Source organism: Colias philodice, chromosome 24, assembly GCF_061535455.1.
Source record: "Colias philodice isolate Cphi_HAF_F1 chromosome 24, ilColPhil1 Martin Lab GWU primary, whole genome shotgun sequence".
Lineage (NCBI taxonomy): Eukaryota > Metazoa > Arthropoda > Insecta > Lepidoptera > Pieridae > Colias > Colias philodice.
The window spans coordinates 102,173-120,525 of record NC_143109.1 but is presented as its reverse complement, the minus strand read 5'-3'; the positions used below and the strand labels follow the sequence as shown (position 1 = coordinate 120,525).

The following is an 18,353-nucleotide window of genomic DNA, read 5'->3' as shown; positions in this document are numbered from 1 at the left end:
TCATCGCACTAGCGGTACGGAGTTCGTTTTTTTGTAGTCTTAAAATAAGACCACAAGCATACAATACATCAATATTATTTGCTTGTGACAATAAAGAATAATATTAAATTCAGATTAATAATATGACTACATAATATTTTGTTTAACTCTACATCTACATACATTGTATTTAAATTTTGTTATAGACCCACGTATTAAATAGTTAACATATTATAGCTATTATAATGTAGATAGGTAAATCTATACTATTTTGACTATATTTCAACATCCATTCTTCTTTCATCCTTTACAATGTAAAAATCTCTTATCATACAAAGATTAAAGAAAACATTTAAAGAATTAGTAATCTTGACATCCTATAGTCTTGTAACGAAACCGGTCACATTAAAAGGGATCATGTTGTCTAATGGACCCGAACCGATCCCCAACTGCAATTTGTCAATACTCACCAACAAGACGTGATTTGAGATCGACTCATTATTCAGTTGTGAACATACAGTAATATTCTTGTATATCTTATATATAAAAATGAATCGCAAAATGTGTTGGTAAGCGCATAACTCGAGAACAGCTGAACCGATTTCGATAATTCTTTTTTTATTATATTCCTTGAAGTACGAGGATGGTTCTTATGTAGAGAAAACGTAAATATTATGTACCACGGGCGAAGCCGGGGCGGGCCGCTAGTGTACTATAAATATGGCACAAAAACGAATAAAAAACATGATACTGCATCAAATTTCATTGAATACAAAAGTTTTGCATTCGTACACCCAATTTTCTCACTCGTTACGTACTTAGTAACGCAAAATACGCACAATAAATCAAAAATTCAATAAAAGTAAATAGTAGACAAGCTGAGATATTAATTACCAAAATCAAAAAGATATTTGCACAAAGCGGTTGTAGCTCCCAAGTTAAGAAATACTTTTCTATTAGGAAAGTAATTCCGCACAGAATTAATAAAGAAGAAAACAATTTGCGAATGTAAACAACGTATTTCTGCAAAGGAAGTGTTAAATTTACAATTAGGTAAGACAAATAGCTCCTTCCGTCTGTCGGGCTGTCTGCAAGCCACAGTGTAACTACTAGCTGTACATCTCCCGTACCGCAGCTCGTAGTGAGCGGTGCAGTGTGTATACTCGTCTTATTTAGTCTGTAACTTTTGCATCAAAATTGTATAAACGGAGCAATGTCGCTTTCTTGTTGCTGAATTTATGCGACATAAGAAAACTAGATCAAGATAACCCGCCGCACTTTGTTACTTTGTATTTAATGAGGAAAAGGATGTATCATGAATAATTTTGTTTATGATTCGTATATAAAACTTTTATCATACTTAGAAACTCTACATGTACTCTCTTCTTTTCGAAATTCCATAGGTATATAATATTTTCAAATTATTTATTTCGTTAAATAAAATAAAGGATGTGTGTACATTATTATTACTAATCAAATGTATATTAATATCACTGAAAATATAGCGTATATTACTCGGTAAAGATGCAACTTCCTAATGGCAAAATAATTTTTAAAATCGGTCTAGTTGTTTTTGAGTTCATAACAAAGAAACAAACATACAAATCTTTCCTCATTAACACAGATGCAGATTATAAATATTTGTTTTAATAAAAGTGAAGTGTTGTTTTCTCATTTGCAAGTAAATTGTAATACATAGAATAATATTGAAATGTGTATTAGTCCCCCGACTAGTTAAGCCCTTTGGGACCAGAGACCGACTTTGAGTTGTTCAAGGGATTGTATAATGTGTTTACTGTTAACTGGAGCACCACAGATATTTAAACGAGCAAATGAATTATTTTTCTTCAGACACTTCTTCGTACTTATCACTAAACTTCTTTCTTCCTCTATATTTATACTCATTTCTCTTGTTTTTATATTCTTCTATTTATGTATCAACAAAGAGACATGAATGCAGCATCTTTACAATAAAACCGAATTTTTCTTAGTTGTTAAGAATATAGATGTAAATATCTTTCTGGCTTAGTGGTTTACGATATACATAGTTCTTAACCAAATAATAAATCTTAATCTTAATACTATTATAAAGGCGAAAGTTTGTATGGATGTATGGATGTATGGATGTTTGTTACTCTTTCACGTAAAAACAACTGAACCGATTACAATGAAATTTAGCACACATATAGAGGGTAACTTGGATTAACACATAGGATAGGTTTTATCCCGGAAATCCCACGGGAACGGGAACTATGCGGGTTTTCCTTTGAAAACGCGGGCGAAGCCGCGGGCGGAAATCTAGTATTATATAAACTTGTTCATTATATTGTAAAGTTTTCAAGTAATATAAGCTACACATTTAACACTGAAACATGCATTTATTTCGCAGAAGGCACTGGCTATTGACACAAGCCAGTGAAAGACGCGTGTTTGTGTCTAGCAAGTAGAATCGTTTACACGAAGCTCACGAGTACACAAAATAATTAAGTTTGTTTACTCTTCCTACTTGAGACGTTGCGAATACATTGAGTCTCATCCATCTGAGATATACCAACAATTAATATTTGTGTTAAAATTTAACTGAATGCTAGCTTAAAAATATTTGTGTTAAAATAGACAAGTTATTGTTACCGAAATATCTGTCTGCAAACAGACACAAAACCTAATAAATTGTGAAAAATGAGCAATCTTTTTCTTTTTGTTAAAAAAGCAATGTTGCCTCTCAATAAGATTTTCTATTGAGTACGTTAAGTACTTTTTCTACAGGGCCCATAAAAATCCACCCTGTATATTATTATGATATATACCATAATATTGATTACATACATTATTCATGAAACGTAAAAAAATCAAAAAGATAACTATAATATACAGTCCTCGAATTCCAGATACATTTCCATTGTCTTTCCCTATATTTAAAACTTAATATCTTTCATATTCTCTGCTGGGAGGCTCACAGCGGATACAAATGTTCGTCCATTTGTCACTCATAGCCATGTTCCACGTTACTACCTGGAGGCCATCTTGCCTATTGATTGATGATTCGTCTTATCGACATTTTTGGCACCGTTCCTTTTGAGAAAGGATTATAAATCCAACAGATAACAAGATATATTATAATGTAGAGCTGTGTCTAGTTTTTCGTTTTGTTTATCCATTTGCGAGAGTTTATTCGCACTTATCTCAGATACAGCTTAACCGATTTCAATGCAAACTAATATATATTTATTATTTGATTTTCTATTTTCTATTTCTATAGTCAACTACTAGTTAGCAGTCGATAAATAAAACAAAAAAAAAACGTAGACAATTAATGTATTTTTCAGGGCTGTCCAGTAAAAATAATAACTTTAATCACAAGAAAGTACGTGCCAACGTCGACCCACGCGCGTTGTCAGCCCCCATCAGGTTAGTAAGAATAATTAAAAATATGAACTAATGGTTGGTATAAAGGAGCAATTTATAACAGCAGCTAATAACTGTCTTCGTAATAAAAATATCTACATAAAAATGCGTTTACACTGTGACAAGACTGAACGCGTTCGTGAATTATTTTATTCGGAGCGATCGTTAATAAATTATGTTCGTCACGAGTTCTGTTTAGTTGAGAGGAAATGAAAACATAAAGTGGACTCATTTCATTTGTAAATGTCCTCTCGCTCCGAGTGAACAAGTGTTTATTGTAATACTGCGGATTGTGTGAGTTAGCGCCATCCGATCGAGTTTCAGTTAAGTTTTATGTCGTAAAAAAGGGGAAAATGTTATGTACTTACTTATATACTATACTTGTAATACATAGATGTCATTCTAACAAGTAACATTTTAACTGAGTTGATGATGTGACATGCAATAATTTTTACACTAACTAACATAACAAAGTTATGACAATCGCAATACAGTTAAAACATAAAGCAGTAGGTATATTAAAAAAAACACACACAAGTAAAAAATAAAATAGTATACAGTGCACATTAAAGCAATTTCAAGAGAATGTGGTTACAGTCCTCACTATTATTAAATTTAAATTATGATACAAATATTATTTCCCAGTAGACTGTAGACTGTTAAACACAGTTGCGTCTAAAGTACTTCATTAGTATTTTGCTAACTCAGCATACGCCGGTAAATTAATTTATTTTCAACAATTATCTCTAGACTTGCGAAACTCACTGAACATTACAATAACAGCAACAAAAATTAGTTAAATATCTTTACTATGTTATAATATGACAATATTATATAATAATATATTGATGCATAACTCCTTTATATAATAGATTGTAGAGTAAATTGAATAGCTAATGTGCTTCTAGTAGAAGTTCCGATAGTACATAGTATTACATAGCTAGTGCATTGTAGAGCTGCGCTTTAACAATACAAGTAAATTGAAATCAAATTGATCCGGGAATTGATCAAACTCATTCCATTATGCACAGAGAATTTTTGCTTCACTTGTTAATTGTAACGGGGACTCATTACAACTCAAAATTTAATTTTAAATCACTCACACGCTCTTTATTGCAGAATTGACACGCATAGTTAATTGGAAATTAATGTACAATACTTCAAGCGATTTCACGTGTAAATACATTTCGTAAATAAGAGTAACAAAGATTCGAACATTTGATAATAATATACGAGTAAATCATTTTCCTCCCTACTGAAAGGTACACAAAAACCTTCGACAATCAATTACCTTATGAAATATCAAATTGCTGTTTGATGTCGAATATTCTAATTTGTCATTTTAGTTTCTTAACGAGTAATTTAGCTAAATATTGATTAAGGCAAAACTTTCTTATAAAAAAAATGTGCCAACTTTTTCCACAGAAAAAAATTCAATATTCTCTCGCTTTATTTGGCGCCGAGCGACTTTCGAGTCATTTCACTTAATTGCCACATAATCCTCATAACCGACCGAAATAAACATCTACCAATTTTTATTGAGGCTCATTTACTTAATTTACTCACCGTCAAGTAAAAACAGCAATCGAAAGATGAGATGACAAATCCTTTTCATCTTAATCATTTTTAACACTCAACTTTACTCAATAGTTATCGATGAATGAGCACAACACTAGAGTTACACAACACTTAATTCACGAAGAGTATTCCCCAAATACGTGCGTATCTATGTTCCCCGTGGCGACATGACAACGTGTTCCCGGCACGCCGTCTCGAACGCGACTGGCGTAGCGCTCCGTAGCTTCGTAGCGGGCCTCTACGCTCATTACGTAGCATTGCATTATTTCGTATAAAGTTTGAGCATAGTATGCAGGTTCGTTTACATATGAAATTGTGTAGGCTTCAGTGTACGGATAATGCCTTGCAATATGCTTGTGCGCCGCTTAATTATTATTAGAAAATCTTTGTTGGAGCCGTAATAACGCGCCCCAGTTTGGTTTAGAGTCGTCTCGTAGCGGTAGAGTCGTGTAACACGTGTAGTAGTTGTGCAAACTCAGAGATGTAGAGATTTGTTACAGTGCTGTGCCGTGTATAACGTGTGTGTCTTTAATATATTATAATCGATTCTATTACTATTCAAAATATTCTCGACACGATGGATGTGGCTTCATGTTTATTAGAATAATAATAATTTTGAAGAGCTTTAATAAAATGTAATATAACAAGAAACTACATTCCACATTCTGAAACTCTATAAAAAATAAATATCTTGAACTATTATCTTAAGCATTGTATGTAGTTATAATATTATAGGCAGGTATTTCACGTTTTCAAATAATGATGATTTATCTTAAATTTACGTTATTAACAAATTTAATATTAATTAAGGCATAGTTGAAAATTCAATAATTCTCCGTAAAGTTTTAAATAATTTCAATACATATATTAATCATAAAATTAATAATGAAGGCGAAACTATTTAATTGGTTTGATTCTGCTTTATACGCTAATTCGAGAAGTTTGGAACACTTCGCATCGAACCTGTGACCACGGCTGAGTCAATTAAAATAGTTCCGTAACAAGTTCGACCACACGGCTTTAGTTAAATCGTGGCATAATCCAAGCAGAGCCGCGGGGCGAGGCTAGTTCGCTTAGCAATACATATTAGTGCAAGGTCATGGTTGTTTGTAGTAGTTTTTTTTGCATATTAATTATGAATTAGTTGAACAATTTTCTTCAGACATAAATTGTTGAGCGTTATGTGGTCAGCTTATGGTAAAAGAAATCTCAGATTTACATAGTCCTTCAATTTTAATAATGATTGAACAAATTCAGCGTAAAATCATAGTTTATGTCAATCAAGTGGAAGTAAAGCTGGCGAGGTGTGATTTTGATGCTTTCCGGTGGGCTGACTGGTTGTTTAGCTTTAGTTCTACAAAAATTCAGTGCAATTGTCAATTGCGTGTAGGAATATAGGTTTGAATCTTTTATTAAATAAATAAAAAATATACTTGTGATCTGAAGTTGTCTTTTTCATGAACAAAACATGATATCTTTATCAAAATTTTTGATTTTGTAATTTGCTTTTATAGATACACTAGCAATGCCCTGCGGTTTCACCCGCATAGATAGCGATATCTTTACAGTGAAAAGTCTACTATTGGTCGGACTATAGGTTTAATTTTTAATCACATGAAAATCACCTTTACCCCGTCCCGCACTACGGCCTTTTTTTTTTGTTTTAGTGGGGAAATCTTTCATAGATACCCACGGCCTCCAGGGGAGGGGCCGTGGGTTATGTCGGATTCCTACCGACCAAAACCCCACTGTGTTCCGTCAAGACGCATATTGGTAGAATTCCTCCGTGACCCCCGCACTACGGCCTGCTCGAACAGTATACCTACTATTTTCTGTAGATTGACACTTTTAAATTCGTTATATCTTTTGAATGGAATATCCAATTCTTTTCATTTAAAAAGTATTTTGCTGGTATTGAAACAGTCTATAATAAAACATCATTTAATGGGATAAGGATTAATATATGTGTATGGATAACATGGTTTGATTACTGTCGGCACTTCTATTTACTTTGAAAACGTAAAAAAGTTGTTGTAGTAACATAACTACTGAAGATGGACATATGGTATCGCGGACTTTCTTGTAGATATTGATCCATTCTATAATACTGTAGAACATTTTTTTGTTCTATCTTCAATAGATTCCGCAGCGCACGCGATGACAGAAGTTTTATTGAGGATTTTTTTACACCTTGGGTTACATTATTGCATTTTTGGTAAGGATCTCTAATTTTTTTGAAAATGCAATATAGCCTATGTTGCTCAGTAAAGATGCAGCTTTCTAATGGTGAAAGAATTTTTGAAATCGGTCCAGTAGTTTTTGCGTGAAAACCATACATACATACATACTTACATACATACTTACAAACTTTTCCTCTTTATAATATTAGTATAGATAATAGCATAATTGCACCAGGAAAATAATTAACGTCCAACGAAGTAGGCTCGGGTTGGTGAAAAATAATCTTATAATGCTCGACACTTAAATACAATTCGACTAATTGCGAAATAATAGGCACAGTGACTTGAAACGCTGATTATGTCGCTCAAGGTTAGCAAAATCCATTTATAATAATAATTAAGTTTTCGTCACTTAATATTGATGAAGTCGTGAACTTAAGTCTAGGTCTAAGGTCGGTAAGTTCTATCTAACTAAAGAAAATCTTTTTGTGCCGGATTACATAGTTAGTTTCTCACTTGCTTCAATATTCTGACTAATGATAATATGTGTTTTGTCTGCGTATTTTCATCATTTATTTTTTGACTGACTTCAAGAGGAGGTTTTCAATACTACTGTGTTTTTTTTACCTCAGAACTTTCGACTGAGTGAAGCGATTTTGATGATTCTTTCTTTGTTGTTAAGCTAAGCCGGTCGGTGCCATTTAAATTTTGTCCAGTTCAGATAATTTTAAGGTTTAGTTTTATATTAAAAACAATGTTACTGACTGCTTAACTTCATCGTTTTTTTAATAAACCAGAAGTCATGTCTATTGTCCTACATATAAATGTATAGTAATTAACTGGTAGAATTAGTCGCTATCTCTCGGAGACTAAGCGATATTATCTTAAGCAAACTTCTTTAATACTTTCAAGACGGAATTCTCTGGACAAAGGCGATTATCTTAGAAGAGGAATAAATTGTGTGCACAAAAACAGAGGTAGGAAGTGAAATAAAAACGGTCGTTAGTGAGCCGTGCGTCGTCGTGAGACGGGCTCCCCCCCTCCTCCTCCGGGAGCTCCGCGCGGCGCGTAAGGGCTGCGACATAACGTCACACAGCGTGGCTTGGCGTGAGATATAGTTGTTTTATGATGAGTGCAATGTTGTCATAGTATGTACTAACCATAATTTCGCATCAGAGTCGTTGTATCATATTATTACCACTATAGATTAATGGGAAAAGTATTATTTCTAAAATAACACGGTATAATGGATGAAAGTTAAAATGTTATCAGGTAAATTTAAAGTTTTCTTTCCTCAACAGCATTAATGGACATGTCTGTACATTTATAATGACTAGACCCGACAGACGTTGTCCACTCTTCGCGTTAAATGTCAATCACGTGAATTTTTCTTTTTAATAAGATTTTTTCAGAAGAGCAATAAAAGAATCATCGAAATCGGTCCAGTCGTTAACGCGTGATGCTGTGACCAGGGGAATTAGGGATTAATTTTAATATATTATAGAGATAATAGCTTTAACGTAATTCTTTTAATTATTTATTTATTTATGTACAAGATAGAACTCATAATTTGAAGCTGTTCTTCATACTACCTTTACTAAATATAACTGACCTAAAGCGGCGAGGTGATGTGGCTGAGCCTTAAGTTAAAGCCTTTCCCTTTAAGGTGATTACAGAATAGCGCGTCCGTTTTGACTAGTTGCAAACTATATTTTGGCTATAATCGATCAAAGTAGTTTTACAGTAATAGTTTTTGTTAGAATTATTTCACCTATGCTTACGCTATGCTTTTACACAATTTACAATATTTTTGATTGACGTTTCAAATTATTTTTCAAAAATTATATATTTATTTGTACATTTATGAATCATTAAATTTTTTAATCAACAAAGATTAGAAAAATATTTTTAACCTATGAATAGCTATTATATTTGCTATTATTCAGCTCTCGGGTCTAATATAAAGTAAAATACACAATTTATCATTATTATTTATTGTCGATAGCTAGTGTACGCCCACCCTTATTGTTATAAAAAGCATACCTTGCGGTTTCAGTGGTTTTATTGCTATCACATCACCGTTATTTAATGATAACAATAAAACAGTACTTAGGATCAGTTCAACTGCCACGCAATCATGCCACGCCAATATCGCTTTTATTCCTTAGTAATTACAGTTTTTATCGATATTCAATCACGCTTCGACACAAATGCGTCACGCTGGCTCCTGGATTTACTATAATTTAAGTACTAATTAAAATGATCAATAAAACACTTGATAAATTATTATTAATTTGATTTATTTCACTCTTTTTAAATACACACACAAGTCACAAACAAACACACAGGCTTTAAACATTATCTACGTACATTACAGGAGAATTGAATTATTAACTAAAAACATAACTAAAAAACTTATTAAATATTATTTTATTCATATTAACTTATTCAATAATTGTACATTAATTTACACAGAGAAAGAAACAGAACCAAAAAGAAAATTGCCTTGTTGGTGTTGTATAGATGTGAATATTCAATGCAAACACATACATTTCTGCATCTATAAAAATAAAATAATTTTATAATTTTATACACATCGAAGGAATTCAAACTACCATAATAGATGCTCTCTGTGCTACAGGAGTCAGGACCCTTGTCCCTCCCCCACAATGTAACGAGGAGACGAAACAATCTGAGCACCACTAGATCTATTAATGTGAACAGGATCCGTTCGTCCGTCCGACGCTACACAATGCTCATGCAGACCTGCTTGTTCCATCAATGATATTCGTGTAGATATGAAGGTTGGTTATAAATCAAGCATAGAGCAAAAATATTGGTTCATATTATTTGATTTGGTAGCTTCAATATTAAATAGTTTAGATGCTATTGCTGTATTTTGAAATAACTTTATTTAAAACGTATCCATATAAAAATTAAAAACATCGATAGGTGCCTATTTCAGAAATACGAATTACTTTGTTACAATTACTTTTATACATTACTTTTACCATTTACTAGCTGCGTTTCGCGGTTTCGCCCGCGTGGCTCCACTCCTGTTGGTCTTAGCGTGATGGTAGCCTAGAGCCTTCCTCGATTTAGGGCTATCTAACACCAAAATAATTTTTCAAATCGGATAAGTAGTTCCTGAGATTAGCGCGTTCAAACAAACAAACAAACTCCTCAGCTTTATAATATTAGTATAGAAGTATAGATAGTATCATCCACATCCAATAAAAACCGCTATCTAACATGAAACTATTGGAATTAAGCAAAGTAAATGCACTACTGCTGACTGCACACCGCACAGGCCAGGTCGAGTCGGACTAAATCAGGTTAAAAACAACTAATTCAAATCAGGCTGCAAACACGACCTGCACTGGTCAGCTAATGAATACCTTCAAATTCAACTTGTCATTTACACAGCAGCTCATACGACTGTTTGCCTTTCTGATTGGATGCCGGGAGCCGTAATGAGCTCTAAACGCGAACTAACCCATTGCCCCAGCACGGTTGACCTATCTCGTAGCCGCACATAGATTGCTGATTCAGTTTTCTCCAACTTTTAATTAGTGAGTTCCCACCGTGCAATGTACACTGCTCACGTAATTTGGTTCACAGTAAAAGTAGCGGGATGAAAGTCTCGTAGCCTAGTTATGTTCGCGCACGTTTGCCCTGTAAAAACTGTTTGAACCGATATGTGGAGGCAAACAAATAAAAAATTGAGTGTTCTGTTTATTGAATTTATTCAAATATGCTACGTGTGTTTGAATTCGTTCGATTACAGTGTTCAAATGAGGAGAAAGTAATTCATATTTAGATGTTCTTCTTCATAAATATCGATGAATTTGAAATATCACGTTTCTTGTGCAGGTGATGCGTTTAATAAGAGGATATTATATTTTATTAGAAGTACATGTACATACATACATTACAATACTTTTATGTCCTATATTCGTATTTGTATTATTATTTCAGTTGGAGAATAGACATTTAATATACGTTTTATAGTCCCATTCATTTTGGTTAGTTTCTGAATAAATGGGAATAGTGAAAACATTGATACTGACCAAGCTGGCTCTATATTAAAATTGTTTACATAAAGTAAATATTAATTAAGAAACTAAAGAATTTAATTATTTATTATTATACACAATAGAAGCGTAAATTATGTGCAGAGTTTAGAATAATCTGACAATGTAGTTATACAAAAACACATAGGTAATAAAAGTTTCATGACGGCTTTATGGTATTAGTGTGCTTTCAAAATTTATAAATCGAGTGTACACATAAATATGTACCTAGCCTACCTACCATACCTAATATGTATCAGTAAGCTGTAATAGAAAGTTGTCGAATGACGGCATCCACACCACAGCCAGCGTTATTACATTCCCGCGCATACCGGACACATACAAATTACAATCTAATTTGGCTATATTCAGTTTTTGATAATGTTTCATTTTAATTATATTTAAATGTGATACTTATTGCAGATGCTGACTATGAATAGAATATGAAGAAAGATGTATGTAAGTACACATCTTTCTTCATATTCTTCCGTACCTATGTTCCGTACACATACGTGTCTTATCATGTATCTTATCGAATAAATATAATATGGATAGTTAATAATATTTTCTCAATATCGATTTATAAGTTTAGTTACTATATATATATTGAAATGAAACATTTATATTATTGCTTAATAAAAGTCACTATCACATAATATCATAAGAGTATACTTACTATATTTCTGTTATTCTGGTAATACCTACTTGAACGAAATTGAAATATATGATAAAAAATATAGCATTTTCAAAAACAAATTCGTCAAATTTTCATGCGCCACCACTTTTAATTTCATAACAAACTATATATTTTCCATACACGATTTTCGACAAACCATTTTTAAACTTTTTCATCGCGAACACAATATTTTTTCACTCACAACAATAGATCTCAAACCATTTTATCTGACTAATTTTTCACTTTAAATTTATAAAAATTCTGCGCTATTCGCAATTTGAATAAGAGATTTTATTATTTTTATTTGGCATGAATATTAATACCTACCAAATATGCAGTTCTATGACCCCTCGTGGAGCGGGGGCCGGCTCATACCTGCTTCGCTGATTATTATCTTTACAAGCAAGTAGATGATGATTGATCACGAATCTCTGCTCTGCTCCTTAGAGACGTCTATTATAAACACATTTAGAAACCGAATCTGCCTTCTACAAAACATTAAATTCTAAAGATTATATTTATTCATTAAATATTAATTCGCTCAATATTTAAGAATTCATTCATGAAATTTCGTTTAATTAAACATTTAGTTATCGACTCGGTTTCGCTTTCATAACTTTGGAAAGCCAAAGCAGCCATTCATGAGAATTTCACTCAACTAAATCTATCGAAAAAACATGGTTCGCCTTTCAGGTAAAAATAGAAATGAAATATTTTAATCAAATCTGTATTCAAAACTTACAGCGAATTTCTGGAAAAGTAACAAGACACATACATTTCCATACATGTGCTATCAAAATATTACAGAAATTAGTTACCTACCAAAACTATGGTTAAATGGAAAAATGTATAATATTGTATGTCTCGTATAATAATATTAATCAAACAATCGCTGATTCACACTTAACAGTTTACCTCTGAATTGTCCGAAGTGCTTAGAACAACATTGTATTATTATGTTATTCGTATTTAGTAATCTTGGTCCGGGAGCCAGCAGCAGATTTTATGACCAAGTTCCTCTCAAGCGGTAATTAGTAAAATGCATCAAAGTATAGTATTATGAAGCCTCGTGAACGTCAGCTGGAGCTCGGTTGGGGGGAAGAGCGGTTGTAGCCTCCCGTATCTGTCAGCTGACGGTTTTTCCACCAAGATACAGCCAGCTGACATATATATTTATCCACAGTTACATATAAGCTATCATCAGGTAAATTTTTGTTTGAGAGGAAATAACGGAAAATAAATTTTTCTTTAAATTTAACTTTCATGTTCGAGACACCAGCTGACGTATAATACACCATGTTGTAACCAGCTGACTATTTTTTTTCGTTGAGATATTGGGTTAGCTACAATTTGACAAATTTTTAGCTGAGAGGAAATGAATGAATGAATGTATTTTTTTTCCTATGTGCGTGGGAGGCTACAACCGCTCACCCCCCCAACCGAGCGCCAGCTGACGTTCACGAGGCTTTATAATACTATACTCTCATGCGTCTGACGAATTATCTCTTGAGAGGAAATAGTTAACCAAATTTGCACCTGGCTCCCTAACCATCTGTCATAATACTATAAACAATACCACCGCAGGAACGCGTGCTGTCGACCGGCCCGCCAAGTGCCATCCACCGGCCCGCCCAGTACGAGCTAATTACTCGTGGCCGTCTCACACGCGTGCCCCAGAACATTATCACGTAATGGCAATAGTTATCTAATAAAGCCGTGATTAATGCCGGAGCCGCCACATTACGGGATGAATGACCGCCGATCATTACTGCCTCTGGGGTTGCCGATATATTGAGTTTATTAATAAGCAGCGTGTACTGTTGCGGTTTTGAAACGTGCATATTAATATCTAGGAGACAACTATTATGTGTAAATATTATTTAAATCTGAATGCTCATCCAATTTTCACAAACTGCGGATCCTGTATTAAATGCATTTAAGTGATCTGATGATGATGGATGATGGTTCAAGTCTTGCTTCACCACAATACAACAAAAAACAAAAAGGATAAAGATCCTAATTGTAAAATAATTAAGTACTTCTCTATTTACTAACCAGTTACCACGATACTATAATTTCAAATTTTTGCGTGCTTTAAATAATAAATAACCCAAACCTACTAACTCCAACGTTTTTAATAATCTTTATACAGTACATCACGTCATTAAAAAATCCACCCACATTTGTAACACAGGAAAGCGTGTTCCCGTAAAAATATAAAGGGAATCCCTCATCTTACGAAGGTATGTTTACAGATATTAATTAGGGTCGCGACCACACGACTCCGCAAACTGTTTGTCTGTTTGTCGCCTCAAATGGAGTTTGCGCTACGTTTTTAATTTTGCTGAACCTCTTTGAATACATTTTCTCGTTAAATATTTATTATGAAAAGTCTCGGCTTTTGCTTTTATTGATTAATGTAGATCAATTCAATATTTGCTTCCAATTTTATTGTTGTTATTCAATTTCATTTAGTGATTAGATTCATAGCTATTTTTATTTAGAAATCTTTTATTTACCAATTATATTAACTGGTTCAGAATCTATTTATTCACTGTCTGATATTTTATTTAAAGATTAAAATAGTGTTATTTTAATTTTATTTAAGACTAGCTGCGCTCCGCGGTTTCAGCCCCGTGGCTCCGCTCTTTTTGGTCTTAGCGTGATTATAATATTATATTATAGCCTAGCCTTCCTCTATGAATGGATTATCTAACAACGAAAGAATTTTTCAAATCGGACCAGAAGTTCCTGAGATTAGCGCGTTCAAACAAACAAACAAAAAAACAAACTCTTCAGGTTTATAATATTAGTATAGAATTACTGAAATTCAAATTATCACATAGGGAATCAAAATATAATATAAGGTTTGACGTCCTGTATTTTTCATTGAAAATATAGCCTAGATATCAATTTACAATGTTTTTAATGTCCGAATTTCTACTCTCCTTGGTTTATTTTTTTATAAAATCTTTATATTATAAAAAAAAAATACGTGTGTCACTCGAGGACTGCCGAGGTAAAGTTATTGCATAGCATCGCATCGCTGTGTCGGTTGGAGTGGGGGGTGTTAGGTTTTTTCGTTACGGAATTTTTGCATTCGGTCGCCGCGTTCAAAGTCTGAGATAAAAGCTATGCAATAGCTTAAAATTAAATGGTACGAATTGGAAGAGTGGTATTCTAATCACGACTCGACAAAAAAATTTTTGTTCTTTGTCCTAAAGTTTATACTATTATTTTCCAGTTAGTTATGCACAAAAATGAAAAGAAAATACCTTTTTTCGGTATAAAGTTTGCTTTTGTGATAGTTATAATAATAATACTTTAAAAAGACCGCGCGGTGAGAGTGGGGTATTAACGTTTACACTGTGCCGCTAGATGGCACCCGAGTGATAAACAACCATCAGGTGTTATTTACAAGCCTAGAATAACTTAAAATGTCGTCACGAAAGTGCAAATACGATGCTGATGCATTTTGTTTTATATGTGGTCAATTTATTAAAGTTCGAGACGTGAAATATGAACTAAAGACATCTCACGTTCTCTGTGAAGCCTATGAAGCATATTTTGACTGTCCTGTACGAATCAAGATAAGCCATGGGCTCCACATGTTGCTTGTTATATAGTTATATAGTAAAAGGTGTTTGGAAGGTAAGGCAAATTACAAATTACAAATTTTAAGGCCATGGGCTGCAGCCCTGCAGGATGTCATCCTGCAGGATGTCATTAAAAGTACATAATATGCTGCATGCTCATTTGGATAAATTTAAAAACAATATGGGAGTCTATTCCGAAGAGCAAGGAGAATGTTTCCATCAGGACATCATTAATTTTGAACAACGCTATCAAGGCCAATACAATGAAAACATGATGGGCGACTATATTTGGGGTTTATTGAGAGAAAGTAGCTATGAACATAAAAGAAAAAGTAAAAGTGTGCACTTTTAAGGTATTTTCCACTTTTCTGTAAGCTAATTTGATAGTAAAACTTAATAAAAATAATAAACATTTTTATTTCAATAGTTTTATTTTCAATCAAAAATTAAAATCCGAGATTTTTAAAAATTTCGTTCAATCAGTCTTCTAAGCACAAAAGCAAAGTTTTTCTTGCCATATATTTTTTTTCCGTCTAATTACGACCTGAACTACCGAAATTTAATGCTTTGCAACCAAGTCAAATTTCATGGTGACCCGTTGTAATCGGAGACTATACGGTTTTATGTATCTGTAACCCTCAAAGAAGGACATCGTATAGTAAATTTATCATTGTTATAAATTCATTATCTAAGAGTTCAATTCACGCTTCACTAAATTGTTTTAATAACATGATATTTACAAAGTAATTAAAATATAGAGTCTTATTTATTATAATATAGAGACAGAAAAACTGAAATTCTATAGGAACATCAAGTTCGGACTATAGAATTTCAGTTTTTCTGTCTCTATATATTGGCAAATTATACAATTCATTTACATAAATAATGAACTACAACACGTTATAATGCGTTACAAACAGCAGGCATTATAAAACGCAACTGCAATCCGTTACTCAAAACAATTAAAACAAAGTGAAATGGACATAAATTGCTCGCAGTACAGTCGTGGCGTGTCTCGTTACGTGACCGTGACGTGACCGTGACGTGGCCGTGACGTGACGTGTCGACATGAGCGAGCGTTGATTCAGATAAGGGTGGCGACACACCCCACGCTGCTCTACCACGGTCAGTGCTCTATCTTCATTCCAATTTATAGAGGAATAACATTAAACATTTATGAAACATGCAGATTAAGCACTTTCTAAAATATAATATTATGATGGTTCACTTGAAGCAGAATTTTAAAATACACATCGGCGTTTACCTACAATCTACATTAAAATGTATAAATATAAATGTAAAATAATAATATGTCCTACACTAGTACTACTACTTAAATTATAAGTTTTATATAATTATTTTTACCAAATAGTAAACAGCACTAGTACTACTACTTAAATTATAAGTTTTATATAATTATTTTTACCAAATAGTAAACAGCACTAGTACTACTACTTAAATTATAAGTTTTATATAATTATTTTTACCAAATAGTAAACAGCACTAGTACTACTACTTAAATTATAAGTTTTATATAATTATTTTTACCAAATAGTAAACAGCACTAGTACTACTACTTAAATTATAAGTTTTATATAATTATTTTTACCGAATAGTAAACAGCCTTGAAAATATGTAGTTAAGTCTAGACAAAATTTAAATACGACGGGAACTGGTGCTATCAAATAAAAAATAATCGGAATCGTTTATCGTTACCAATTTTTTTTTCTGCGATATTCAACTTATTTATATGTAATATCTCTTGATAGTTAATATTATCATAGATCATACAAACGCGCCCAGTGTGCCTGCGCCTTTACAGAGCAGATTTGTAATTCAGATTTGTATATTCGCTCCAGCCTGCGTTACTCGTTCGATGTAAATGCGATCTGCAGTTTAGCAAAATTTCTTTTGAGTCACTTGTTTCCCGTTTCTCAGTTTCACATCAGGATATCTACCCTTTGTAACACGAATATATTTTCCTCTATGTTTGTATGTAATCGACTCCTTTAGACGTGATTTTCACCCACTTTAAACGGATAGATTTCATTCAAACTTTTTCACCTATCAAGGTATGGTAACAATACAATCATTTAATATTAATTTTAGTTAAAACATCTATCACAAGGTGGAACCTGAATACATTCAGAAAAATATTCATCGATTCGAAAAGCAGTTTCTCTATGGAAAAGAACCAGTATAATATAGTATTGCAAAATAGCTTATATTTTTTTCCAACATTGAAAACATTATAAAAGCATGCCATAAAATAAATGTATATAAATCAAAACTTACTTTTTGTTTTCGCAGCGTCGTAATAACATAAGAGATAGACACGTCTTCGAATCCAAAGCTATACAAGTAATAGATGCCGCCTCACATCCACTCCGCCATATAAAATAATTTCAGAGGAAACTTTCGTCGGATTAAGGCGCGCGTCTTATAGCGGGATGTACTATACTATATTAATATCATCAATCTGACTGAAGGTTTTGTTAAAAGAAGACATCCTTTTTATGGCACGATTATCTGACAGTATCATATTAAATTTTCAGGAGTCACACATAACACTTAAAAAATATGAATAAGAAATATGATAGGATAGTAGTAGTGTGTGTAGTAGTGATTTTCTTATCACTTAACTTTAAACGGATCGTATCTTCACATAAAATATCTATCCCGAATCATCATCTCGCTCTATCAAACTGTAGCTTTAATAAATAAATATAACAGCTAAGAAAGTGTTTTGTTTTGACATGTTCTGAGGAAGTCGGGCCAAAATAAGAAATACGAGTCGAGCTTTACTCGTGAGTAATTGCTAGCAATTATGAAAGATTGCGATGTTTATTTCCCGTTAATTAATACG

The 18,353-nt window shown here is 32.9% G+C and overlaps 1 protein-coding gene across 1 annotated transcript in view; it reads right to left on the bottom strand.

Annotated features, from left to right (window-relative positions):
* Positions 1-5,148, bottom strand: part of LOC149477580 (uncharacterized) — a 148,302-nt gene extending 143,154 nt beyond the window's left edge. Inside the window, exon 1 of the mRNA XM_089710431.1 lies at positions 4,951-5,148. Within this exon, the coding sequence (XP_089566557.1) occupies positions 4,951-5,008 (58 nt within the window). The 5' untranslated portion in view covers positions 5,009-5,148. The remainder of the gene's footprint in view (positions 1-4,950) is intronic.
* Positions 5,149-18,353: the final 13,205 nt, after the last annotated feature.